This window comes from Psittacula echo, assembly GCF_963264785.1.
Source record: "Psittacula echo genome assembly, chromosome: 16".
NCBI lineage: Eukaryota > Metazoa > Chordata > Aves > Psittaciformes > Psittacidae > Psittacula > Psittacula echo.
In genome coordinates, this window is record NC_137752.1 from 2,820,581 (window position 1) to 2,848,048 (window position 27,468).

At 37.3% G+C, this 27,468-nt stretch overlaps 1 protein-coding gene across 7 annotated transcripts in view; it reads right to left on the reverse strand.

The window, feature by feature from the left end:
• The window catches only part of DENND1A (DENN domain containing 1A), a 190,603-nt gene that overhangs the window by 54,356 nt on the left and 108,779 nt on the right, over nt 1-27,468 (reverse strand). For all 7 annotated transcript variants that reach the window (XM_080630893.1, XM_080630892.1, XM_080630890.1 and 4 more), the window contains 2 exons: nt 22,431-22,532; nt 15,890-16,015 (listed from right to left, as the gene is read on the reverse strand). In XM_080630893.1, the coding sequence (XP_080487019.1) occupies nt 15,890-16,015; nt 22,431-22,532 (228 nt within the window). The remainder of the gene's footprint in view (nt 1-15,889; nt 16,016-22,430; nt 22,533-27,468) is intronic.

Genomic DNA, 27,468 nt, shown 5'->3' on the forward strand with positions numbered 1-27,468 from the left:
CTGCAAAAGCAGAGTTTGTATTTAAAGATTCAGCATCTGCATGTTGAAACCTAAACACAGAATACCCAGTGCTACACTGAGCATAAATAAAATTAAGTGAAAGCCAAGATCTTGATCAAATAGATCAGTTTTTAAGAATTCTTAGATGACTATTGGAATAAATATTCCCAAAGGCAACAAAGTGCAATTGATTACTTCTGGTTGTAAACTGATACTTGTCAATCAAGTCACTACACCGTGTTCTTCATTTTCTGTTCCATGCTCTCTGTCACTAAAGAACAGAATTCGGACAAGGTGAAAAACAAGAAAAAAAATCAGGGAAATATCCTGTGGGTATAATAGTCTTTGGAAAACTTTCATGTCACTTATGACTGCAAAACTGCTAATGTAATTTAATTAAAATTGAGCACAATAAGCTATGACAAGATAATGGACGGGAAATATAGCTGTAGGGCAGAACGAGGATATTGAGAACTCTTATTTTGGGTTATCTTTGGCAACTATTCTTGAGATTTCTGAAAAGCATCTTAATTATAATGATCTACAGAAATTCACCGAAAAGAACAGCACTGCGTTTCAGTTATCTCAAGATCTGTAATATATGCCAAATAAAGAGATTTTTAGGACTCCAGGACTACTGAGTCCTTACTTTCATTCAAGTTCACACCTGCATCAAACAACACACTTTTTCAACGAAAAGTGAAACCTGAAGTATTTGTGACTTATCTGTAAATAAAATTTATTTCCTCACACAGGTAGAAATTCTTTAAGTATCATCTACTTCCATAGGTGAAGGCAACAATCAAATCCAGCATCTGAAGCAAAAGTAGTCAAAAGCCTTGGGAATGGCTTTGACTTAGGGGAAATCAATAGCCCTTCGTTGGAGACAGCTTCTTTGCTCACTCTGGAAACTCGTTTTAAGACAGCTGGAATGCAATTTATTCAACATGTAAAGAAGAATGCATGATTAAGTGACACTTGGAAAAGAACACACACTCCAAACATCAGCTTAAAACCCCCAGGAGGCAAAATATGTATGTTTTTAAAATTCTGATCAAGAAATCCTCCCCATTCACTGGAAAGCCATGCTCCAAACCAGTATGCATGTACAGTTTCATAGATACATTCGGGAAAACAGTTATGTATCTGTTACAGCTAAAAACTGTTTACCTTAAGCGTGAACATCCTTGACTAGATTTAGCTTCTGTACCAAGTAATTTAACTGTACACACCACTTTCTGATCAATGCTGGCCTGGTGCTTTAATTACAGGTACTACATGAACAAAGCATGAACAACACAGTCCAGCAGCATGACTCACTATTATTCAACAGAGACTATGCCTCATCTCACTGGATTCTACTACCACAGACACAGTAGCCATTTGACATTTTTCAAATTTTAGGTAAGAAATTAGGGGAAGTGACAGCATTCCCATTCTTTGACTGCCTTCAAGTGCAAAGTAGAAAATGTTCTTGCATGTAAGAAGAAAGCACCTTTAGATAAAAGTGTTCTTTATTCTTCATATATTTTTAGTGGAGAATATGTAATAAATTATTATATTAGTTGACAAATGGGGGATGAACTTTACCTATACAAGTACAGACGGATCCTGAAAAAAAGCAAGCTAACTACCTTTGTAATCCTTACAAATTGCTTTCATTTTCATCATTAATCCTCTCTAAGAAAAAATGTTCCAGAGATACAGATTTTAACTACTGCTTGGAGAGCTTCACCAAAAATAATTCTTTGATATATCTTTCCTTTCACTGAACAGCAGGAGTAAGCAATGTACATATATCATTTACAGCTTTTAAAGTGCATTCAGAGGAAAATCATGCAACCTCCATTTCCACATTGCTTGTAAGAATCTAGGGTAAGTTACTATTTGAGTAATAATTCACACCAAGTAGGATGCTTGAAGAAAGTAACCTCAATACCAAGTTTAACACTTTTAGTATCAACAACATATATATTTATATTTAAAACATGTTACTCCCATAAGAACTGCTGTAAAATTTTTTATTATATAAATCACAAAACTAAATACTGCACCAGAAATTATTCAAAAGAGAGCTACTCTTGGACACAAAAGTATCCTTTAAGGAGTTAAAATGTCCTTAACTACAAGTCAAGTTGAAACTTATTTAATTAGGTTCTGTATTTGAAAAAAAAATGAAATAAATTCTTTCATTAACTAAACCAAACTCCCTTAAAGGCAACAATATGTTCCCTCTCTGTCAGGACAGAGCGCAATGAAATCTTTATTTTAATTGGGGTTAGCTAAGGGGCCATTTGGCTTCAGATGCTTTGTTTATCAGCCCTAAGCTTTACAGCTTAGCCAGTACTCGAAATATTTTATTACAGAATGATTTCATTAAAAAAAAATTAAATAAAATAGTCTTCCAAGTAGTTCTATATAGGGATAATTTTAAATGTGCATTTTGAAAATTGGAAGCCAAAGTCAAAGGTATCTCAAAAGAACACACTGATTTCCCTTTGCATTATTGTGACATAGGTGTCCTTTAGAAATGCGCTGTTCTAATGGTTTCTGCATCACGCCCTTCCCTAAGCAACCCAGCAAAGATGCAAGGGTAGAACAATGGATCTCTCCATGGTGATGGCTACAGTGAAGCAACCAAACACACCTCATTTTTGTACTCTGTCACCACCATGGTCCCTTTGTTGTGGACACCATTTCAGAACCCTTCACACTGTGCAGATTTCCATTTCACAACTAAGGGGTGCTGCAGGAATCAAGGAAGACTCTCTGCCATGCATGAGAACTCATACAAACATTCTGTAAGGATAAAAATCATGCTTTAGCTAAAACTCATTCAAGGGCTCAGCTTACTTCCCATTTTTTTTCTCAACAGCGGAGTCTTAGACCTGACAATCTTACATGGATAAATTTTAAAATTTAAAATTTTAAAACAAAGAAAATGAATGCTTATTCAGTACATGACACCTTTTTCCTGTAATAAACTAATTTACAAATATCTTCAGTAATACGAGTAGTGAAAATTTTATGGAAAACAGCTATCACGGGAATGGGCTGTGAACAGGAACTCTACAAAAATACAGTCCCAGTTTATTCCAAACTGCAGCTAAAATTAATGAAATAATCCAGAATAATTTGCTACTTTATTGTGAGAATCAAACTGTGACTGGATTTTTGATTTGCTCCTTATTAAACCTCCAGGCCCTGGGAGTGTTCCTAAAGCTACAATAAAATTAAAAAAAAAAGGAAGGAAACTCCAAACCTAATTTCCACAAATGAAATATACACTATAATCGTATTTTCATATTCTCTTCTCCTGTGGAATCACTAAAATTTCATCTACCAGATACTTTCCTTGTGTGGGGTTTTTTTTGGTTGTGGGTTTGGGTTTTTTTTCCCAAAAAATATTTATTTCATATAATTTTGTCTTCTGGAGGATACTGCCGTTATGTAGCTAATAGTTTTATCCACGTTACACAACACAGCAGACTACTTTTGTTATTTCAGATATAAAAACTATGCCAATAGTATTTTATTAAGTCCTGGTTAAGTTTGTGGCTTCATTTTGAAAAATAACTTGCTCTCTTTTCTTTTGCTTTCAGAAATAAAAGCACTGCTGCTGAATCTAAAAGAATAAAGCTTAATTCAAACAAAACATTGAGTTTTGTGCTTCCTGTTTTTTCCACCTTAAATACAACAATTTCAAATTAAACATAGTCTTCTTTTTTATATATATATGTTTTTTTTTCTCTAGATATCTTTTTGCATATCTCATCTGTACTGTTCCCTTGTGAGAACTACAATAAAATGAGCTGCTTCTGCAACTTCCCAGCAGGTATTTTGATTTGAAAATAATCGCAGTTTTCTCTACAATCTTTATACAATTTATGTCCAGATCATCTAACAAATAAGTAAAAGACTTAAACCAACATCAATGTGTACACTTTTCTCTAACAATGCAAACTAATTGTATATCTCTAACTGAGAAAAATGTTTATTAAAAAAAAATAATCTAGTGAATATACCAACTATTGAGTTCAAAGCAAAGACACCACATGTGTCTAAATAAATATCAAGGAAGTGTCAGAGGTAAATGAGGAGAGACCAGGTGAAGTGTATGTGATGTGTTAATTGTATTCAAAAAAAATAATAGAGCAAGACAGAGAAGCTGAACGTCCAATTATCATAATGGAATCTACTTCACAACACATTTTCCAACTTGAAAGAGACATTTTAAACCATAGGAATTCTGTGCAGAATACCTCCAGCTGTGTTCTGCATAAATCTTGCACGCTGTACATACACAGTTTATTTAAATACCAAGTCAAGTTATGACTTACAAAATGCATATTTCAGTCACAATACAATATCTGTCATTACCAAAAGCTGCTACTCAGTGAATGAAAGGAACAGAAAACGATGAATTAAATTAGGGAAAGATAAAAAAAGACAATGTTTTCATTTGATGTTTTACTAGACTGAGGTAATGTATGTTTTAAAGAACAACATATTTATCTAGAATTTATCTTTCACTAATGCTCTGCCCATACAAAATCAACATACTTGTAATAAAAAGTCGCTCAATTCTCTGATGATATGCAAGACCCAAACCAGAAAAGGGGCATAGTCCCCTTCTCATTTTCCCTTTCCAGCAAGCAAAAATAGCAAGTCCAAGCTGGATCCCCCCATGCTCCCCAGGACTGAAGAATGGAGCTGGCAGTAGCTGGCACACTACTGAAGCTACATTCACACGATTTCACTAAGCCTGGGGGCAGTATAAGGATATCTCAATGTGAGACTGAAGAGAAGGACAACTCTGAAGGAGAGCAGGTCTCCTGTGCTGCCTGCCATGGGAAGCAATGAAACTGAACTGTCACTTCTGTCACACACACAAATGGCTCATTGTGCCTTTAGCCCTATAGCATTTCAAGCTTTCATTGCAGGAGCTCTATCACCTATCTATGCAAATCATTACAAGCAATTTTGATTTCCTGCCTTTCACTTTACTCTTTTTATGCTGTAAGATTACAAATTCTATGGTCCAATGCATACACAATCTCTGATGTGCACGGTGAAAGACCAGAATGAAATGGCTGTTCCATTAGTTTTTCTTAACCTGCTTAAATACTCTTAATGTTTAGTGTTCTTCCATCAAGACATGCTACTGCCATCTACTTCAAAATCCAAACACCAAAATCTCTTCTACCATGTTCCTTCAAGGGAAGTCATACTTCCTGTGCAATCATACAGCTGCTCATACTAGTGAGAGTGCGAACTTTGCTCTTTCCCTACCTGCCTGAACAATCTTTTGGGGTAGGGTTTTTAGCGTTTTGGGTTTTTTTCTCTGGAGAGGGGTGGTGCTGTTTTGGGGTTTATTTCCTAATGCCAAATGCAACTTATTCACAGCTCATTTAAGAAACACACAGGCACTGAGTGCCTTACACAGGAGCTGAATTCAGCAGTCACATTATTTTATGGTTGGTGTTTGTTTACTTGCTTCATTGTGCTCTTCTAAGTCCCCTGCGCTTTATTAGTTCAGGAAATATCTTCAACTTTTCCTGCCTGGTGGCATTTGCACACTGCCTCATTGCTTGCTGAGACTGTGAGCTCTCAATTATAAGTAAAGTATCAGGAGAACACACAATGAGAACACAGGCAGAAGTCAGGTTAAAATACACAAAAAAAGGCTTCAAACAAATTGAGAAGAAACAAAACCAAGTGTAAAAAAATAGCACAAAAAAAAAAAACCTAACCAGAGAATCAGGTGCGAAAGGCATAGACAAATAATTTGTCAGTTGAATGTACAAATCCATCCACAGTAAAGCTGTGGTATCACAGAGCTGCTCCTCACTGTACAACCTTTCCTGGTAATAGGAAGATTTAGAGGCTTTTGAACAAAGCTACTTTTATTTCTGCAGCACCTATGCAGAAGACAACAAGTGACCCCATCCAGTCTGATGGTTGTGACAGAGGCTGCAAAGTCACTTCTACAGTGAAACACTAGATTCTCTTCAGCTTGCTCACAGGTTCCAACAAACTAACATAGCACAAGCACTTAACTGTCAGCATGAAGCAGGTAAACATTAATAATCTCCAAAGGAGCACTATGAACATCAGCATTATGAGAAGCACATTTGAAGGAACTCAATGCTTCATCCATTGCTGCTGTTAGTGCAACATGAGATGCAGACAACTCGATCCCTCACTTTGGGCAATGTGTCTAGACTGAAGTACAAATCCATGCCTATGCTGGGTTTGGGGTTTTTGGGAAGCGGTTGTTAGTTTGGTTAGTTTGGGGTTTTGTTGTTGGGGTTTTTTTTCCACTTTAACACATATGAGGGGCAGGAAAGTTTGACTGAATCTTTTATGGCAGAAATGTCGTATTCAGCAGAGGCTCATGCTAACTTTTGTCAAATAGAATTTTTTTATTACCTTTCCCTCAGAATCTTAATTTCCCTCTCTAGCACGGCACACAGAATTATACAACACAGTATCTTGTAACAGTTTGGAAATTACAAAACAATTCTATTTACTACATAACAGACTGCTATAAGAGATTAAAGAGAATGTCTTTTCGGTTTCATTAACATATGAGTATCTCAACAGACTTAGATGTAGAATATTAAATGCATTTTGAAGAACAGTAAATGCTTGTTAGAAAAGAGCCATTTTTAAGGTTTACAACAGCAAAAGCAAAAGCAGAAACTTGGCTGTAGCAACAGTAATGCTCAGAGACAAAACACAGCACCAGGATTGAAATGAAAACAAAAACCACACAGAAAACAAACAAAACTGTCTCTTCTCAATAAATCTTTTTCAGTCAGGGATTTTGAATTCTGGGTGGTTTGTCTTCTAGAACACTTCCCCTGAAGGGTAAAACCTAACAATAGCTACAGGTAACTTCTCAGTGAACTTGTCAAAAACAAGTGTCTTCAAAATGCCACAAAACACAGAATCTTCACTAGAAAAAAACAGTCTTAAGTTTCAGTTCTAGAATATAGAGAAATCCAATTCATCTCCATTTTTATCATACAAACATGAGGTTTTACACACTGAAACTGTCAGTGTCACTGTCATTGTCTACTTCTATTTGGTAGTAAAGTGATCAGGATGAGATTTAGAAATTACCAGCATTTAGGCACTACTAGACTGTCTATATAGGCATACCTTTGAGAGTGAACAGCACTTTGAAGAGGGAAAGAGTAAAGATGGGTGAGAAAGTTTCTATTACGTATACATTAGCACTGACTTTACAAGGAACGTAATAAAATTGCAAGTAAACCAAAAAGCTTTATTTAATATAAGCTTCTGCTCACTGTTTCCCTTACAGTTTGGGTTTGGGTTTTTTTTTAACAAGTTTGTACACACCTAACACAAGCAGTAGTGATCTACCTCCTTTTTTTCTATATATGGTCAAACACTCCTAAACCTATGGAGACAGCTCTGGTGAAAGGCAACATTCCATCTGTACATACTGTATACCTTTAAAATATACATGCAGAAATAAAAAGCTATGCAAAAGCTGGCTATGTAGAGGAAGCAACTGGGATGTGGTAATTACTGGGAGTTGGAAACAACTATTTACTCTTCCACTGAATAACTTAAAAAAATAATTCACCATGGCAACAATTATACTTCACAGCACATAAAGCACTGAATGCTGCAAAGCCTTTTCAAAATGAATTATGCACCAGTATGCAAGAGGCACTTTTTTATGTTACTGCACACATATTTCAACAAAATTTCCTTTTGGACTCAACTGGCATTTGCTTTTTTACTCTGTACCACACACCATCTACTTTTCTGACTTCTGTCCTAGTCAGATCTCATGGATCTGGAATTGTTGAAGGAAATTATAGTGTTAAGTCTGGGCAAGAGATTGATATAAAATAATTAATACAGTGGCCTTATGTCATGCTATCACACTGCTGTTAAATGTCTTCTGAGAAACGTATCACTTTGTGTTACGGATATCATGGTATTACTTATGAATCCGTAAAAGAAAAAAAAAGTTAATAGTCTAAAAACCTAAAACAAAAAGTAAGCTGTCCTCCTAAAACACTCTGAAACTCCCACTGTTGTTGGAGACAATATCTTTGGGACTAATCTTAACTTAACCTTCCTTGGCCATGAATTTAAACAGATATACAGAGTAACAGCTTTTTTATACAGCACACACAGTCCTTAGCCAGCAAATATACAATGCCAGAACAACATTAATACGTTAGTTCATTATAGTTAGCTACAGCAGCCTGGATAATAAGAACCCATTCAGAGCTCATACGAGGAACAACTCTACCAAGATTGATGAGATGTTAAACATAATACCCTGGGATAGTAGGAAATTGCAACTGTGCAAGTGGATTTGTGAAAAAATATTTACTTTTGTAGAAGTAAGGTACCAATTCAGTGGTTGCACGAGGGTATTGATACAGAGAATAAGCAACAGCTGTTAAGGCAAATTCTCTAGTAAGAGGTTACAACAAATACAGGAAATTACAACACTAATTTTTAATGGATACTTGTCAAGCTGTGTCCTGCCAGAATGCAGGTGATGCCTTTTAAAAATTACTTTAAACTGCAAAGTTGCATCTCATTTCCTAAAAAATTTTGAGAAACTTTTCCATCTCATTTGAAAGTGATCCTATGTCTCAAGGTTAAAATTCAGAATAAATTTACCCAGAAACATTAACGTTTCTGGAGTTCAGCTGTATCTCAGCAGCACAGAATGATAAAGCACATGGAAAGATTCATACAGTGATATCGATAATACAGGGGCCCAGACTCTGAGGAAGAAATTCGTAACAGGGATGGAATCAAAACTAATACTCACTAACAATACATAAGGCAGCAGCTCACCTTACTTATATTGCACTGTAGGAGCTTTACATCAATACAATGCTGGAAAAAAAGAACTAGAGAGCATCCTCGTGCTTCCTCCTACAGATGGAGTGCTGCTGTTGGTACTTGATGTAAATGGGATCAGGTAGGCAGCGCCCTGCAGGCACCACAGGGAGGACCCACCGGCCAGCTGAGCCTGGAGGAGGGTGCAGTGGTCAGCACTGGACACACAGCAGCACAGACACATGGCTGCAGCATGGATAATCAAACAAGTGCTGTCTTTACTAGGATGGATAATAGAAACCCAGAAGAGAACAGAGGTATAAAGGAACTCTCCGGTAACGTCTCTACACTCCTGCACAAACGAGCCTAAAGCTTATTACACTATTTTCTTCAGTTGAATTGAATGTTACGTTGAAAAAGAAATCTTAACTTTAAATTTCCTGCTATCTATAATGGCTTTTTCCCCACTGTTGCTTGAATTGTAAAAAAAAAAAAAAAAAAAAAAAAGAAAAATTGTATTAGTCACAATTAGGAAAACTGGTAGTACGTTGTCATCTCTAGAACGCAAATATAAATGATCAGGCTTTGCCAGAATAACAGCACTAAGGCAGCAGTGTATACACATAAAACCATATATGCATACATCCAGTGTAGTTCAGCTACAGCACTTTGAAAACTGGAATATGATACATATTCCAGATACATAAGAGTTTCTATAATGAAATCATATTAAGATTAGACAATGCTTTGTAATGTCTTAAGCACATTGTTCTCCACTTCACAAATTAGCAAGTAACTTCACCAATGAAAGCACATAAAAAGTGTGGAAGTAGAAAAGTACACTGACTGCCTCCGAGATTTTTACTCATAAATGGATGCATCTAAGGAGGATTTAGGTTAAATTTAAACCAAAGCAATTCAGAATGATTAAAGTTAATCAGAAATTACCCAGTCATACAACTAATGGCTGCTCAGGCTAATAAACCTGACTAAGATTGAATAACTAGCCATGAAGGCATAAAAGAAATTAATTGCTGCTTCATTGAAGAGATTCCCTTATTGTAAGTAATTCCCAATACATTCTACTTAGCACTGGTAACTATTCATGAGCCCAGTTCAATCTGAAAGATGTAGGTTATGTTGGAATTTTTACACTCTGACAATGGTACATAATACAACAGTTACTAAAAGTACCACAATCGCTGCAGTACCAGTAACTTTAAATGGTTCTGTTTTGTTATTAGCATCTTAAAGCTTCAGTAAGCTCCCAACTACTATTCCATATATTTTAAATATCATTGAAAACCAGTGGATGTTTTAAACCACAACAACATATTTCCTCAGTTTGAGATAGACATAGACACCTTAACTCTTGTGGGAAACATCACAAAACAGAACACCACTATTTCCAGGGAATTTGCAAACAGTGACCATTACTGGCCATGCCTTTCCAGCACTGAAAGCAAATGTTCAATTAAAATATAAAAAAATCCTCAATAAAGTATTCAGCACTAATAAGATGCTAAAATAGAGTTAGATTTTTTCCTGGTTTTGTTTGTATTTTGACATTAATTTCAAAATATCCTCACAAACAATTTAATTAAACTTTTAATACCATCACAGCTCCCTTCACCCTCTTCTCCCTGACTATTTGGAGACTTACTTTGTTTAGAAACAGTGCAAAATCTGCTGCTTAACAAGTAACCAGCAACACCCCCTCAGCAATGCACAGGGATCACAGCCCTGTTCTTACTTCGTTCCAATTCATTCACAGAGAGAAAAGGCCTCTCAAGGAAAGCAAAGCAAAGAAGAATTTTGCTGGGCAGCCCTCAGAAGAAAGTATGAGCAAAATAATCAGGAAAATAGTTCTTGCTACAAGTAATGCAACTGTATTAATTGTTCACCTTCTCAGAGAGGTTGCCACAAATCAGAGACTTTGTTGCCACAGACTAGCACATACTGGAAATACTCAAATATATTGCAAGTGTATAAATCCAGTATCAAATACAAACTCACAAATATCTAGCATATTCACAATCCACTAATAACAGGTTTACATGGATTTTATAAATGAGAGAAAGGTCTGATTTAGTTAACATGACAATGCACACAAGAAACCATCTTACAAAGAATGCAAAGTTCATAATTTTCATACCTAGATTAATAAATTCATATAACTAATTCAGTCTTTTAAAAAAAACAAACCAGGACATCTTGATCCAGAATCTCATGCATGGACATGTCTCTTCAGTAGTGTATCAGAATTAAAACAGGTTCCTTCTGCTCACACCGCAGGATATATACCTCTCACCTTAGTATACCATGTACACTGTGGTGTGAAAGAGACACCAAATTTTACAGTGCCTGCATACAAGTTATCAAGGCAAACCAGCAAAGTGAAAACTGCCTGCAGAGGCACTCAGATACTGACAGTTTTTCTGGTTAAGAATGTTAAAATTACTCCCCCTTAATTATCTGTACAAAAATCAGGAGCACTGCAAAAGCAAAATAAGCATGATAATTTTCGCCTTGTGTTATAGCAATGAAATATAGACAAAAGGAACCAAAATGTGGAAACAGAAATATTTGTTCAGAATCTACAGCTTTTAAAGTAAAGTGCAAATAAACCAGCTTTTCAAATCTGTCAGGCTACAAAGCATTGTATTAAGCACACGCAGTTTCCTCTGCAAAACTCAACTGGAGTGACCACACACCCAGAGAACAGACAAAACTTGTCATTTGAGAAGACTACATCAAATCTGGAGCATGCTGTTAAGCTACCCAGCTTGGTGAAAAAGCATCCACATGGCTTAGCCTAACTGTACCAGCACCAGCTGTATCACCACTATTGTATCTTCCCCTACATGCCACTGCATTCAGTCAGCATACACCCTGAGCTTACCTTTTCTCACAGGTGTTAGGATGTTTATTTCTTAACAAAGATTGCTCTTAAACCACCACCAATAAAATGTTGTCTCTAACCACTAGGTGTCAGCAGAAGAAAGTGCACAGCCAACGTCTTTGATGCAGGAAACTTGAGTCTCATCTCCCCCGTTATCAGTATATATACAACTACTAAGTGCTACAAACCACCTTTACAAACACAGTAATTAAACAGCTATTTCTGTTGAAGATTACCTACTTTTGTGAATTAAATATTTAGAAGATAGAAACATTCCTTCTGCAAACAGCAAAAAATCAGCAATTAAGGAATAAATCACTCAAGTGAACAAAATGCTCACACTGGTGTCACTGTCAGAAATTTAGGTAATATTCATGAAGACAACAATCTGCCTCAGCACAGCTAAGTAAATACACTGCTTCCAAACATGTTTTACTGTACTTACTAACAAGAGGACAGTGGAGACTGTAAGTACATCACATGTAACAGATACTCTTCCACACTTAAAATCTGGCTTTAAAGCAACTACAGAGAACAAATACACACTAGGAAACATAACTGAACCTCACTACCTAAATCTTATGATTAGACTTGCAAACTGTAGTATCTGGATACGTCTTTATAGGCAAAAGTTCTAGTTACTGAAAGCCTCAAAGTTTAGCAACATTAACTCATACACTGTTGGTTTACTGGTTCATATATACATAAAATATATTTGTATCTTTAAAATAAAAGCTTACGAACAGAGTAGGAGCTCTTATTATACTGGAGTATAATGTGAATTTAAAGTCTGCTCTGTGACGCATTCTGAGCCCACAGAGAATAATGAAAAATAGTTTCACACCACTTATCCCAAAAAGTCAACTTCTACTAGATGAGATGGACTATGAAATTAAATTGTCTTATTGAGACAAAAAGTATGAAAGGAGGAAAAGCTGCTGCTGCTTTGAATTTATTTCCTAATTATAAATGATCTTAAATGAACAGTCAGATTTCTCAAATTATGGGACATCAAATGCAAAGAACCACATCATATTTGGTGTTGCTTATGCCTCATTTTTACATGTGAGGGTGGCAAGAGAAAAATCACAATGGAGGTGTTTGAAAATATGTACTGTTCTTAAAACATATTTTCTTTTTGCTTTTCTATTTGTCTCGGACACACTGAAATGAGTTTACTTGCAACTGTTACACCAGTAACAGTTTCAAAATATTTTCTCTGAGACATTAAAATTTTAAAGCAAATTATGATAGACACTGTGGGCTGTGGATTGGGATACATCAGTGGAGAACAATCAAAGAGCTGCTGCATACACTTTAATATTCTCCCACTATTCAACAAAAACTCCCATCACTCCATATCTATACAAGAAGATGCGTATCATGAGCATTCTGAGTACCTGTTAAGTGTGCGATCCACAAACCCAGCAAACTGAGCTCATCAGCTGACAGGAAATAACAATGAACAGAATTGCTGTATAGAAGACGGAATTGCATGAGAGTACACAAGACTATTTCAAGTGCAACATTTGAAGTGCAGCACAAGAGAGAAACATGGGGATTTAAATTACAAGGTGCCTTTACTAATTGCCAGTTACAATACCTTGTTATTAAATTACAACCCCATTTTCTTTTCTGAAGCTAGCAACACATTTCCTAATTGTTTTACTCATTACACACTACTGTTTGGAGTTTTGCTGCATCTTCTTAAGATCAGGTTTTCCGAGGGTACTGAACTAATTTTTAAGTGTGATGTTTCTACCGCTAACAACAGTCTCTTGGCAATAGCATTTATTGTTGGCATATTCTAAATTGGAAGTGAGGTATAAAGTAGTTGTATGACCTGTCCAATACCTCACAGGATGTCTGTGGTAAAACTGGAAACAGAATGCTGGTCATTTCACTCTGACATGTTCAGCACATGAAACACTTGCAAATTTTCGTTATCTAAATCTTAAGGCAGAAATGTATAATCAGAAATTGAATTAATTTAACGTATAGAAGGGCTTGGCAAAAAAAGCCCTGAAAATTTCCGCTTCCTCATTATTAAAATTGGATTTAATGACATATTTGTGCAATTGCGTTTACAAGTTTTCTTTGACGGAATGATAAGCAAACCAAACAATTTCCTTTGCTTCCTCAGGATTGCTGTCCCTCAAAGTTGCATTTTCCAGGGGTGTGCCATCGTCAACTGATTTTGAATGTTCATCCTTAACATTCAGCCTTCAAAATACCAGATGGTATTTCCAGAAAAGCAATTTAAATTTTTATTTTTCTTCACAAATCCCTTAACTAGTTAATCTCACACACACATCCAGGCAAAGCATACACCAATATTCCCAGAGTTGCCTGGCAACTAGTGGGAGGAGCACTGGAGAACAAGGAAGCCTGCATGGATGAAGGGAAATCAGTATCTCCCCAGCACAGATAAAGGAGGCTTACAGCCAGAGTGCCTTGCTAGTTTCATTTTTGTTATTTATATGTACAACATTTTAAACGCTTCCTATTATTACACCTTAGATGGTTAAAAAACCCAATACTTAGACCCAAACACAGACAAGTCAAAACAATTTAATTTTAAGACAGATACAACACACGGATTCCTCCAGTAAGCTATGGAAGGACTCATGCTGATTTCAAAAGTCATTTCTGAACCCTGAATATGAATTGCTGGAATGATGCTTATTTGATGGTGATAACTAGACTGCTTAAAATTCAGAGTAAGCTATTTTTTTCCTTCTGGTTGTAAAAATAACAACACAAACTATAGTACTAAAGAGACTTTAGTTACTGAAATATCCTCAACCTTAAGAAACACTATGCTTGTAGTCCAACTGTTTTTTTCCTTTAACACCATGATTAAAATTAGATATATTATTTGTTATTGACGAGTGAGCCAATCTCGCAGATTTCTTCATTAATCTTCACAGAGCAGGAGAATGCAAGATACAACACCTCAACTAGTAAGCCTTCATTTTCACTCCACTCATTTAGCCTCCCCCCTTACACTCAGAACTCAGCTTCTCCCAGGGGTATTCAAACTCTCCATTGCTACCAGCAATGTTCCATTCTGCCTCCCAATGCTTGCAGATGAAAGAATGTATTAAGACAAAAGTACGTTTTGTCCTTGACAGAGATCTTCTTGTTAAGCAGCCACAGGTCTTAAACAACAGTACTTCAAATGAGCATTTGTGGTGCACACATTTTAGTTCCCCTGCTTCAGGAATAGGGATAATAGGATATTTTGGAAATATTTCATGGATTGCTCTGTAATTAGTACTTTTCATCCCTCATATATCTGGGACATATCTCATGACTTACACCTGAATATTCCTCATACTATTGACCCAGTCTCTTAACTGACTATCAGCAAAAGATACACACTTTAAAAGGAACCCACAAAGTACACAACAGCAAAACCAGAGTGTCACAAAACATGTGGAAATACATTAACTTGTCTGCACTCATTTGTATCAAAGTCCATGAAGCTACTTGCAGTAAGCCAGGAACAGATGCCTCACTAGAAGCAATAAAACATAAGATGAAGTACAGAAAAAACTTCCCTTCTCAGATGACACTTAATTGTTGCAAAATAGAGATCAGCTCTGAAACAAAACCAAGACATTGAATTTTCCTAACAGATCATTTATCGTCAATAGTTACAACTCCAGACATTCTTCACATTTCTGTAAAAGCATAATTTCTTTACTACTTATGTTCTTAAACTTCATGATTCCATAAATTTGCACATATCACAGTTAAGCATAAATAGTGTAAAAAGTATCTTACTACCTTTAAAATAATACAATGAATACCCAGGTTTTGCAGAGAGAGAAAACGGTCCATTCTGCACTAGTCTCCTATGATCATTAATTTACACATTCTTATCATCTCTTGTCTAACTTAACTGTCTTCAAACCCAAGCAACACCAATAGTCGTTTTCTCCCTGCGTGCCTGATCATGCTTGTTATGCCTCTTTCTGGTTTGGAAACTGGAACACAGTTTTCACTACTACTCAGCCAGAGAGAGAGAAACAGTGCAGGCCTTAGTTAAAGCAGGCTATACCACACTTTGAAACCTTGTTAGTTTCCCCACCACAGCTGCAGATTTACATCTCTTATGCTTGCTAAACTCCTACTTACAGGTTCAATTTTCAGGGCATTTCTGTAGCTCCCAAAGAAAGATGCTTGTGCCTTGAGAAATGCTCTCGCAACACCATCTCCAGTGGTTGTAGAGACTTTCTTCAATCTGCTCTTCAGTGCAGAAACCTGAAATCACACAAGACCAGATCACTCGCATATCAAAACCAAAGCTTGACACATTGGGGCACTGCTAAATGAAAAACATGCTAACCACAGCAGCAGTTATGACAAAAAGTGACATGGTGAATTCAGAGTTGAATTTTTCAGTTCTAAAAGCATTACTTTTTAAGCTGTTTTGCTTCTCTAAGATATGGTTGGATGCTATTCAGAAACCAATAGAAAAATAAAAAGCTTCATTTCAATCTTCCCTCCTACTTATAATCAGCTGTTAACATGCTGTTGAGTACTCTCTTGCAGGTAGTCCATGAAGTTCTGCGTCTTGATTAGGATCCATGGGAGAGTTTCAGCTAAATTAACATCATCATTTCAAACATCAGATTAACAGGGAAACTGTTCAGTGTGATCAGGCCATCCATCACCACCAAAGCCAACAGATTCTGTAGGACTGAAAAATGTGTTTGCCACAAATACAGGTTTGGTTGCAGTTTTTTTCTCTTTTAAGGTTATATTGCCTTGTATTTCAAAGGAAAACACCAAAATAAGAGTTTTATTTGTGCATATGGTGGGTTCCCCTGGCTGGCTCCCAGACTCCCACCCAGCTGCTCCCTCACGCCCCTCCTCAGCAGGACCTGAGGAGAAAACAGAGAGAAAAAGCTTGTGGGCAGAGATAAAGATAAGGAGATCACTAACCAATTAGCATCACTGGCAAAATGGGCTCAACTTAGGAAAACTAATGGAATTTATTGCCAATTAAAACGGAGTTGGGCGGTGAGAAACAAAGAAACTAAAACACCTTCTCCCCTCCACCTTTTTCCCTCTCAACTCTCCTACCTCCTCCCTCAGCGGCACACGGAGGTTTCAGTCCACCACAGCTCGTCGTCCCTGAGCGCTTTCCTCCTCACACTTTTACTCTCCTCACGCCCTTTCTTACAACCGCTTCACAAGGGCAGCGCCATCGCTCCAGTGCCCGGCCGGCTCTGCCGCGGAACCGGCTGGAACCGGCTCTGTCCTGCGCCGGCCGCCCCGACCTCTCCTCACGGCAGCCCTGCCGACGCCTCCCCACAGCAGCCAGTGCAATAGAGAGCACAAACCCCGCAGGTGTTTTAAGTCTCGAATTAACAAGGCCATTCTGGCGACCGAAGGGGGGTTTTCTCCCTGATTCCCACTACATCTGAACCACCTGTGTGGGGATGGCTCTGCTCTTAACCCTCACTTGCCCTCTCCCACTGTGGAGGTGTTTAATTACCTCAGGATTCACAGAGCTGCACTTCAGGCAAACGCAGCCCTAAGTGTCTCAATACCGTTTACACAGACACCAGTCACAACAAATACCAACTAACACATCCATGCAGAGTTAAAACTACCATGATCCAGGTTACCTGAATACTCTTTGCTTTCTGCATACACCAAGGGCTAAAGTTTTAGAGGATTATCCATGACTGTTCTCTGCCTCAGAATTTCTCACACATGCAAGAAGGTTGTGACTTAAGTTTGATGTCTCTTTTCTAGTCCTCAGAGCTCAGTAAATACTGAAGTCAGGTTGTCTATCTATATATTATTGTTCGTGACAGCGTTTTTCTTTCCCAACGCAAGCTGGGAAAGGAGATAAAAACCCCTTTCAAACACGAACATCAAGCTCGCTGTGCCTGTGCTGCAACACTTTCAGGTTACCTCAAATCATTAACAAATAGTTATGTCAGTATCCATTTTTCAGTGTTGCAGACAGAGCCAGGACAAGCTAAGTTCTGAGCTATCTCCCACACAACACATAGCAATACAAACCCAACAGTCTGGGCACTGGTTCTTAAAAGGAATCCAACTTGTGCGTGTAGAGGTTGCGGTCACGTCAGTGCAAAACCTGAGCTTGATGAGAGACCTTCTGCAGAAGGCAGGAAGGAAGCACGGTTTCAGAGGAAAGCAGAAAGCCGGGAAATCCCCAGTCATCTGAATTTGCAGAAGAACATTCATGACTCCATAAGTATCCATATTATGGACGCAACAGAAATAATTCCATCAATAACTAGCAAATCTTCCTTTTTCAAAAGCACATAATACATGATAACAGATTTAGTCGATCATGCCCATGAAATAAGCCCACTCCTATTCACTGAGATAACATTTCTCAAGGAGCTTTGTTATTCTTGAAATGTAAAAACTTCATCAGATTTTCAAACCTGAACAGCACACTTCTCCATGTTTGAAGGGCTCTGACGCTGAAGGGACGAAGTACACGTGTATTTCCTATGGCAACTTATGTAAACCATTTAAAGGTAGCTCTTAAAAGTGCAATACAATGTCCATAGCTCTGAGTAACTTCCAAATCCATCTCAAACATTGTTAAAAGCGATTTTCACATTCATGTAGAGATAAAGAACTTGCCATTTATATAGAAGGGCTCTATGCTTCATTTTACAACAAAGTTCAGGAAGCTAGTCGCAGCCTTTCTGTGTTTCAGCTTCCCTATTTGGTATAGAAGCAGAATATTGATACATATTTTGCTAACTCCTAAAGCTTTCAGATCATTTGTTCTCTTTCAAGACTAAATCAAACAGTGTAGGAAGTCTATTTTATGTGTGTACACTTTTAATGTTTCAATCAGGATTATGGCAATAGGCATGTCATAGTGTTTTTGAAAAGACAAAACTGTTAACAACAACATACTTAAAGGGACTAACAAGAAAAAAATAACTCCTGTTTACTCTGGAATACTTTAGTACATAAGACAAAGTAGATTATACAACACAACTATGATTCTTTCCTGCCTAAAGAGGCAGGAAAGAGGCAGTAATACTAAAAAACAGGCTGTGACCACAAAGATGAAGATTATTTCTAGCCATGCAGACACATATACATGCAGTCTATCCTGAGAGTGCTTTTAAACACAATTTTTATACTTCTGGCAGTTCAGGTTTAAAGGTCCGATTTAAACTATCACCATGTTTCAAAATGCAATCTGTGCAATGCAGCATAATGAAATGGTTCAGTAAAGGTGCTAGTGGAAATTCTTTTAATTAGGTCCAAGGCTTTTCAGTTGTCAACATGAATAAAGCAAGAAACATTCTATTACAAACACAGTGTAAGAAATCAAAACGGATTCACCTTTAAGAAAATGGCTGTGCTATAGAGTTGTAGCTTAGTGCTTCTTGCTGTCCTGAAAGCAGTTAATTTCCCACTAAGTGAAAAACAGTAACATAGGCTTCCTACTTGTGGTAACTTGTTAATGAATGGACAGCAGCAGCATACACAAGGAAATTACTGTCAGCCTGAGATATTCATAGGCTAGCGCAAATTTACAATACGCTCACAGCCACCACATACACAAGATCTCTTTGGCCCAGTACATGGCATTGCATCAGGGCTTCATTTAATAAAAACTACAAGTTGACAGAGCGAGCTTATGCCTTATTCTTTGTAATATGAAGCTCTGACTACAACGAAGACTAGAAGATGACACTTATTTGGAAATACATGAAAAATCCATAAGGGTTGCATGAAAAAAAAATTACTACCCCCTCTTCGCTATTCCTTGCAACACAGACGGTGGTGTAGGAGACTTGTCAGCAGCAGATGCACTTATTGTAATCACAGTCCTTAATAAATCTCTTTTTTTAATATTGACTATTTTAAAAGGAAAGTTACTTCCCAGGGCGTTCTCATGCTGCCAGATTTTCAGCAAAATATCAGAAGCAGAAGGTGACTGAGGGACAGTTTTTCACATTTCAAATAGTTAATCAGAAACGCAGTAGTACACACCTTGAGTGCCAGCAGGGACTGCCGAGGTAAACTGGGCAAAGAAATGGCTTAGTCTGACTCTGCTGGAGCTGCCTCAGTGCCAGCCAGCTCATGTGGCACAAATGTTAACTGGAAAGACACTTCACTGTAGCCTATGTTCATTTGGTTCCTGGGAGTAAAAGAGTAAAGAATAGTCCTTTCTAGATTCCCAAGAATCAATGGTTTAGGTCGCAACATCACTACCATTAAACTCAAGCACAACTCACTACCTGAAGCTCTAAAATAACCATAGGACTCCACTTACTTGATTAAAATAGCTGTTCAAGGAGAGGGGAAAACAGCTTTAAAGATTTTCCACCAGATTAATTACCTGGTGGCGATGACATGGCACAGAAGATGTTTTTCCTCACTGTTGAATATAGAGAAATCTAATTCAGCAAAGTAAATTTTGTGTCTATTCAGTAGTGCATCAGTTGCTCACTGTTCACATGAAGTAGCAAAACTGGCAGAACAGTTTGACATAAGAGCCATTTATGATCGTGAAACTCTTGAAGATATTTTTAGCTTCTCAGATCGTACATGCATCTATTTAAGGCTGAGACCAGTGGGGAGACACGCTCCCAGAATCTCCCCATCCTCCCAGGCAAGTAGAAGAAGAGGGAAAAAAAAAAAGGGAAAAAAAAAAAGTATAATGGATTGGCTTTAGAGTCTCCCTGCTGAGATGAACAACTTGATCCACTTACAGTTCCAAACACATGATGCATGAAAGAACTGACAGAAATTCAATTCTTGCAAAGAAGAGCAGCTGCTCTCTAGTGGTCAAAGCCAAATATTAAACAGTCTGAAGGAAAGGAAAAGACCTAGAGGAGAATACTGCATTATCTAGGTAACTAAAGTAACGAAACAAAGCTAAATAAGACATAAACACTGATCCCAAACATTAATTACACAACGCAACACGATTCAAGTTAAGGCTTTGTTGCGACAAATATTAATCCCAGCTGTATTTATATAGCAGTTGTGAAAAAAAATACACCATGTACGCTATTTGTGAGCCATGCCAGTTAATTGAATTTGCTGGCAGCACTTCCTCTGCTATGCTCCAAACATCCTCCAAGATAAAATGTAGCTTTTAAATAGACCTGTGGAAAACTGAATCAAGAAATTTGAACTAATAAAACACAACTCTCTACTGTTATAAAAGTGGAGTAAAAGTAAATAATGAAAGGAAGGAAGTCTCTTAAAATTTATTACATTCCAAAGCTTGAAGTTCTGCGTTTATTGGTGAAGTCTCTTCTGATGTTCTACAGTGCGCCTACAACAGCTCCTTTAATGAAGTCTCATAAAATCTAATATAATACTTGATTGTTGACAAATCATATACATGTTTGAGGCCCCGCACTCACTGTATCCAGACATTTCTTACATAATTCCATTAAATTTACAAGTCTGTCATTCCCCGGGCTGTGGATAATGGCGCGAGCGATGACCAGCTGGCACATTTGGATGCTGGGAGTGGAATCAAAATGAAAAACTATATAAAGCCAGAAAAAATTTGTGGGAGTAACTTTTATAGACTAAATGCTTGACTAAAGCCAAAATGTTCACAATCAAGATGGACCTTTCATCCAGAGCTCACTGTTTTCGAAGAACAGATCATAGAGAAATGACGGGATCTCACAGGAGGAGGTATATTCACATGGGGTATATTCACCATTACTCGTGTTTTAACTCAGACAGACCCAGCTTACATTGAGCTGCCTGCGTATCAATTTTATTTCTCAACTACACATAAAAAGGCATAGATCTAACTGTCAGCACAATATTTTGAACTAGTAAAAGAAATCCAGATTTCCCCCTGCCATTTTCTCCTAAACAGTCACCCTCTGACTTAAAAATAACTTCTTATACTCTTACATTACTGTTCATCCCTCGCAGCTTCTTTAGTGAAGATGATTACAGCAGCAAGTAGCAAGGTGGGTGTATTTTTCTTTCGTTAAAAGGAAAGATCAAGTATTTATACAATATTGCCATTAAGTAATTAAAAATAAAAAAATTACTAATAAAAATGTTGAATGAGAATGAAAGTTCGAAATTATATGCACTGAGCAGGGCTAGAAGTTACTATGAAGGAGTCCTTTTGATATCACAACTCAATATAAAATACACAAAGTTCATGAAAGCTCACCTGGAAGAAGGCACAGGAAAACACCCGGACAATTTCATTTGGAACAAAAGGTATCTAAAACTGGATTCTTTTTTTCTCCCAGTGAAATGGTTTAAAACAGTAGTACTTTTTCACACCACAAAGAAAGAAGTTTGAATTTTTGTTTCCAGTTTGGTGGTACCATAACCTGTATGTTTTTCATTTGTCTTTTCACCCACAGAAGACCAACTCTTCAGATGACTGGAAACACGATCATGCCATTCCAAAACTGAAACTGGGTTGCTGCAGCATTGCCAGCTTATGTGAGCATTAGCTAATTTTCATTAGGAGGCTTAAAAATATGACTGCAAATGTTCAAACAAGCATTATTTAACACTTCAAAACAGGAAAGAATTGAGGTAAAGCAATTTACTCGTAATAATGAGAGTGACATAACGAGACACCTCAGTTAGAAACCGAACAGATCACAAGGACTTACTATTTCAAGTAATGGAATAGTTGGATAAATAATTTCATACATACCACATCATTAGGAAGACTCTGAAGGTCATTGAAAGGGGTTTCCAGTGTGTTGGTGTCTACATTAAGAATCACTACATCTTCCAGGGCCATGTTTCTTACTTTCTATATATGAGCAAATTCAAGAAAAGGTAAAGGAAAATATAAGAATGAAGAGTTACATTTTAGGCACAAAGGACACAAGTGATAGTGTAACATCATAGCATTACAAAAGCATTTTAAAACTAACCAGCGTTCCTGTCTTTCTGTCACCATTTGTTTTATTCATTTGCATTTCACAATGCTAAAAAATTACCCTTCAATTTGCAGAGGGAAGTCCTTAACATTGTGCATGCCGAAATTTCTGAAACTAGAGAGTTACTGTTGGTGATTATTGAAGAGAAGATTTATTTCAAACACCTCCACTAATGTTTGTCTTAATTCTGGTATACTGTTTGCACATTTAGCAGTTTCTAACTGAGTCAAATAACAACCAACAGTGGCTTTTCTAGGAGTTAAGAGCTGCAGTAAGTCAGGGTTGGGGAACTGGTTTCCAAATTCCAGGTTGAATTTTAGAACCTCAATAGAGGAATGTACAACTGTATTTAAGTAAAATGGATGCTACCAGAGTTTATAAACAAACAAACCATTAAAATTAAAAAGAGCTAAGAGAAAAAGACCACCACCATATCCTGGCCACTTAATGTTCAGCAAGTATAAACTCTTTATCCTGTTCCCATGAATTGAGAGAAAGAAATGGCTCTGAGTATTAACATCATCTGTAACAGTACATGGACATACAAAAGAAAAGCACAACCCATTTCTCACAAGAGTGATCATTAGTACCTTTGACTTTAAGTGTCTAAAGCTATTGGTGATCTAAGCAAATTTAAACGTTGTCAGACTTTACTTCCCTGCTTAAACAAGAGTAAATGAATCACTGATACGAAACAGAGCAGCACTGAAATATTTATTTTAACACTTTTTCATTAACAGGAGAATTGAGGTTTGGGGTTGTTTTTTTGACTGACTGATCATACATGTTTAAGACCTCTTCAAATAAAGCTTTGAAAATCAGGAAAGGTGGAACTATAGAATACACTAATTAAGGAAATGTCCCAGTATTTAAGTTCCAACATACCTATGCATAGGACCAAATGCAAGTTACTGAGGAGGAAAACGAACAAAACCATACTCCATTTTTAATTAAGGTTTTGCAGGGTGGGGGGAATTGTTTCCTTTAAAAAAAAGGAACTAAAGCTCTAAAACAATGGCAAAGTTGAGCCTTAGGCATCTAAATAATTACCTTTGGTTTTCAAGGCTCAGTCCTCTGTCTATAAAGAAAACTGCTGTGTACTTGGGGGCAGAGGGGGAAGGCAACAACTATAAAAACCACTTTGTAGACATTTAATTTTAGGTCTTCCATGAGAAATGTCTTTAACTTAAATGGAGGAATATTACATTTAATGCTTCTCATATAAAAAGCACAAGCACTGCATGACAAACCAGGTACTTTCCTCTACATTTCAGGAACCAAAGGTCACTCTGTTGGCTGCATCTGATAAACTCTAAATCAATCCAGGAGTCTTGCTCCTTCTAGGAGTCCGGAAGCACCAGACAAACTGATTTGCTCCTTCCTGTTTCAGAAAATTAAAAATCTCGCTTATACTCAGAGGAGTCTAAAAAGCCCCAACAAAAAGGCCTTGCAATGTACTTAACCAAAGCCAGAAGCTTGTCAAAATCGAGCACTAGTAGGACAAGACAGAAGGAATTAAAACCTCCTCTTGATTCTTGCCAGAGAAGCAACAAACGTGTGCTTGAACTTGTCAATGGGTGTTTTTGTAACTTTGATGACAAATCTGCACCTTCCTTTCAGCAAAACATCTTTTTCTGTAGCAAAGAACAGGCTTGTGACAAGGGCTGTCTGCCACGGGTCCGGTACAAAAGGATGATTCTTGTGGTGCAAGGACTATAAATGCTGATCAGTGTAATCATCTCCACACACGGCCCAGAAATAATTGTACTGAAAGGAAGGCTCATTAAAATCTGCTGTGCTATATATTTACACTGTGAAGAGGACACCATTACTTTAGAAGTTCTAAATATTTGTATTAGGACAGGGGATTTCCCTGGAGACAAACCTTCAAATTTAATAAAACACTTGAGACTAACGTGATTTCGCATCTATCTTGCAATGCATTTGAAGAAATATATTTTTCAGTGGTCCAGCCATGGCTTATCCTAGACAAATGCAGACTGACCAGTTAATCTTAATCCTTACCTGGTTTTATCATCTTTCTCTTCACTGTAATCTTTGACAAAGGTATCATCAGATAGTTATAAAGGCTTCTGTCAAATAATCACATGGTTCTTCCACCAAACATAGCACCTATCAGCCCATCTCACTGAGAAATAAAAGTATTTACTCTCTTGCTGGAAGTTTAGTAAAAATTCCCAGCATCCAACTGCATTTCCCACAGTAATCCCATTGGAGTCTATGAATTGCAACTCCATGTAGATCATTTTCACTGTTAAGAGTGTGTGTTCTCGTAATTTTCTCAAAACACAAAGGGACAGCGACTAAGCCATATACAGTCACATTCCATATCTCACAACTCCCCGAATATCAAGCAAAATATTACAAATTAAGTGATATCTGTTAAACAGAATGGACTATATCCAGTATGTTCATATTTTGCTGAAAGAAATGTGAAGAAGCAAAGAACAGGAGGAAATATGAACATTACAGTTTCCTTACCTAATTTTACTACAGACTGGGGATTTTTGAGTCAAAAGAAGTGATTCAGTGAAAACGTGCATCACATATCACTTACTGCAAGCCTTTCTTAACCATCCTTGCCGAATTACTTGTAGCCATAATTAATCATCTAAAAACCATCAAATTGAACTAACATCTACACCTGCCTTTTATTTTAAATGTCTCTTTTTAAAAGAGTGGAGAGGTATGGAAAGCTGGTTTAACAAGCACACTGAACCCATTGTTTATGGCCTCTATAAACATGGCTTAGTAAGAATTACTGACTTAATCAGAGAGAACTTATCTCCTGGTGAAAAGAGCACTTTAAATTTCAGAAATGGCACCTTTGCTGTGAAAATCTCTTAACTTTTCAAACAAACTCCAGGGGGCCTTAAACACCAGGTCAGTAAATAAGCAGCAGTTAGAGCGTCTGTCCGGCTCACAAGCAGCCAAACACTTGAAGTAATTTAAATGTTTTATGTGAAAGTTCACAAAAACACCGAGAAACTACATTTGAATGGGAGCATGAATGGGTGCTCCTCTGTCTCACTCGGATCACATGCTAGAAGCAATATTCATCAAAAATACTAACACCAGTTTATACTAAATGTTATTTTATGATCGCTGTCTGCAGTTGGCAGGTTTGCATTTCCTACCATAAAATGCCCCAAGTTAAACTTCTCTCAGATGAACAATTTTATTGAACAGTCCACTTAAAAACCAACAACACCCCCCTCCTACTCCCAAAACCAATTTGCATAACTTCATGGTTAAATTGGTGCCAAAACATAAACCAAGTTGATTGTGAGCTTTTATAACCAGATACAAATGCGACCAAGGTATTGAAAAACGTGGTAACAGAAAAAAGGAATCCTTTTGGAAAGGTAAAACTCTTAACAAAGCGTAATATTCTTCGTAGCTACTTTGTACATTATATTTGAGATTCTTATGAAAGTATGGCTCACAACAAGTCGAAAATCCCTTTACTTAATGGCTTGTCTCTACTTGGTTAATAGTTTCCCTTTATTTTCTTAAGAAAAACACCACAACACTGCAGACAACAATGTGTCAATCTGGCTGCCAGAAGCAGGAAAGGCAACGGATATAAAATTTTATTATTTCATGCCCCAACAGCAGCCAGAAGGACTTAATGAAATCACCCTTAGATTTACAATCTGAAATGGCTATTCAGCAGACAAATCTGGTTAGGCGGGATGTGCCCCCTGACCCCCTGGCCCTTTGATCCGGTCGCAGCAGGTGGGCTGTGGCCCCCTCCTGTGCATCTCCCACTCTTCCGCCCAGTTCCAACCTTGATGTGCAGTGCCCTGATCCTGCACAGGTGATTCTCAAGATCCTTATCACAAGCAGCTGTTGCCAACTGAGTGACAAACATCACTACTGCTGCTCTAACCCTGTTGTGCAACGGAACAGAAAGAACCTTCTATGTTTACTGGTAACTCTACTTGGTACCATGTTATTTGTCTGTCTTAAAACTTACCCCTCAAAATTCCCTGCACATATAATCTCTTACTGAAACACAGGTATTATTTTCATTTTCCCAATAACTGGATAAAAGACAATTCCATCATATTTTAAATGCACTCTATCAATACTTCTGAAACCATGTACAGCTATATTTATAATATTTGCAACTAAATTACATTGAGTTTAAGACCTGGATCTAAGCATACACATATATACAATCCCTTCATTTAAATCCTGTGAAAAAGCTACACTTCTTAAGGTATAGCTAGAAAAGGCAGTGATTTACTAAGTATAAATGGATGGAAAAAGCTAATTACTACTCCTCACCCCAACCAAAAGATACAATTAACAACACTACCACTGGAAGATGCCTGTGGTCAATGAATTCTCAGGGTGTCTTCTGCAGCATGGGGAAACCACGGGGCACTGTCAGGACTAACCCCCAGCTGATGTAACCTGTTTCTCAGTTCATTATCTCAGACTTCGCTCAGGGTAACCAGTGTATTATCAGGCTGGATCACAAACAGTGCATCCTCCTGCCAACCTGAACAAAACCAGGTAAATATGCCCAAAAGTGCTTCCAGAATATGTGTGGGTTCAGTGGAGGGAGCATACAGCTTTCTGCTCATCTGTCTAAGGAAGAGACTATCGACATTACTGAGATCAGCTGCCCTGTCTTACCATATTAAACACAGCATGAATTCTACTGAACCTTCTTCTCCTAACATATTTACTCATAGCAGGTTGAAATGAAAAAAAATCTGCTCCTATAGGCTTTATGATATCCACAACTGTCCTTTATGCTTACGAATAAATATC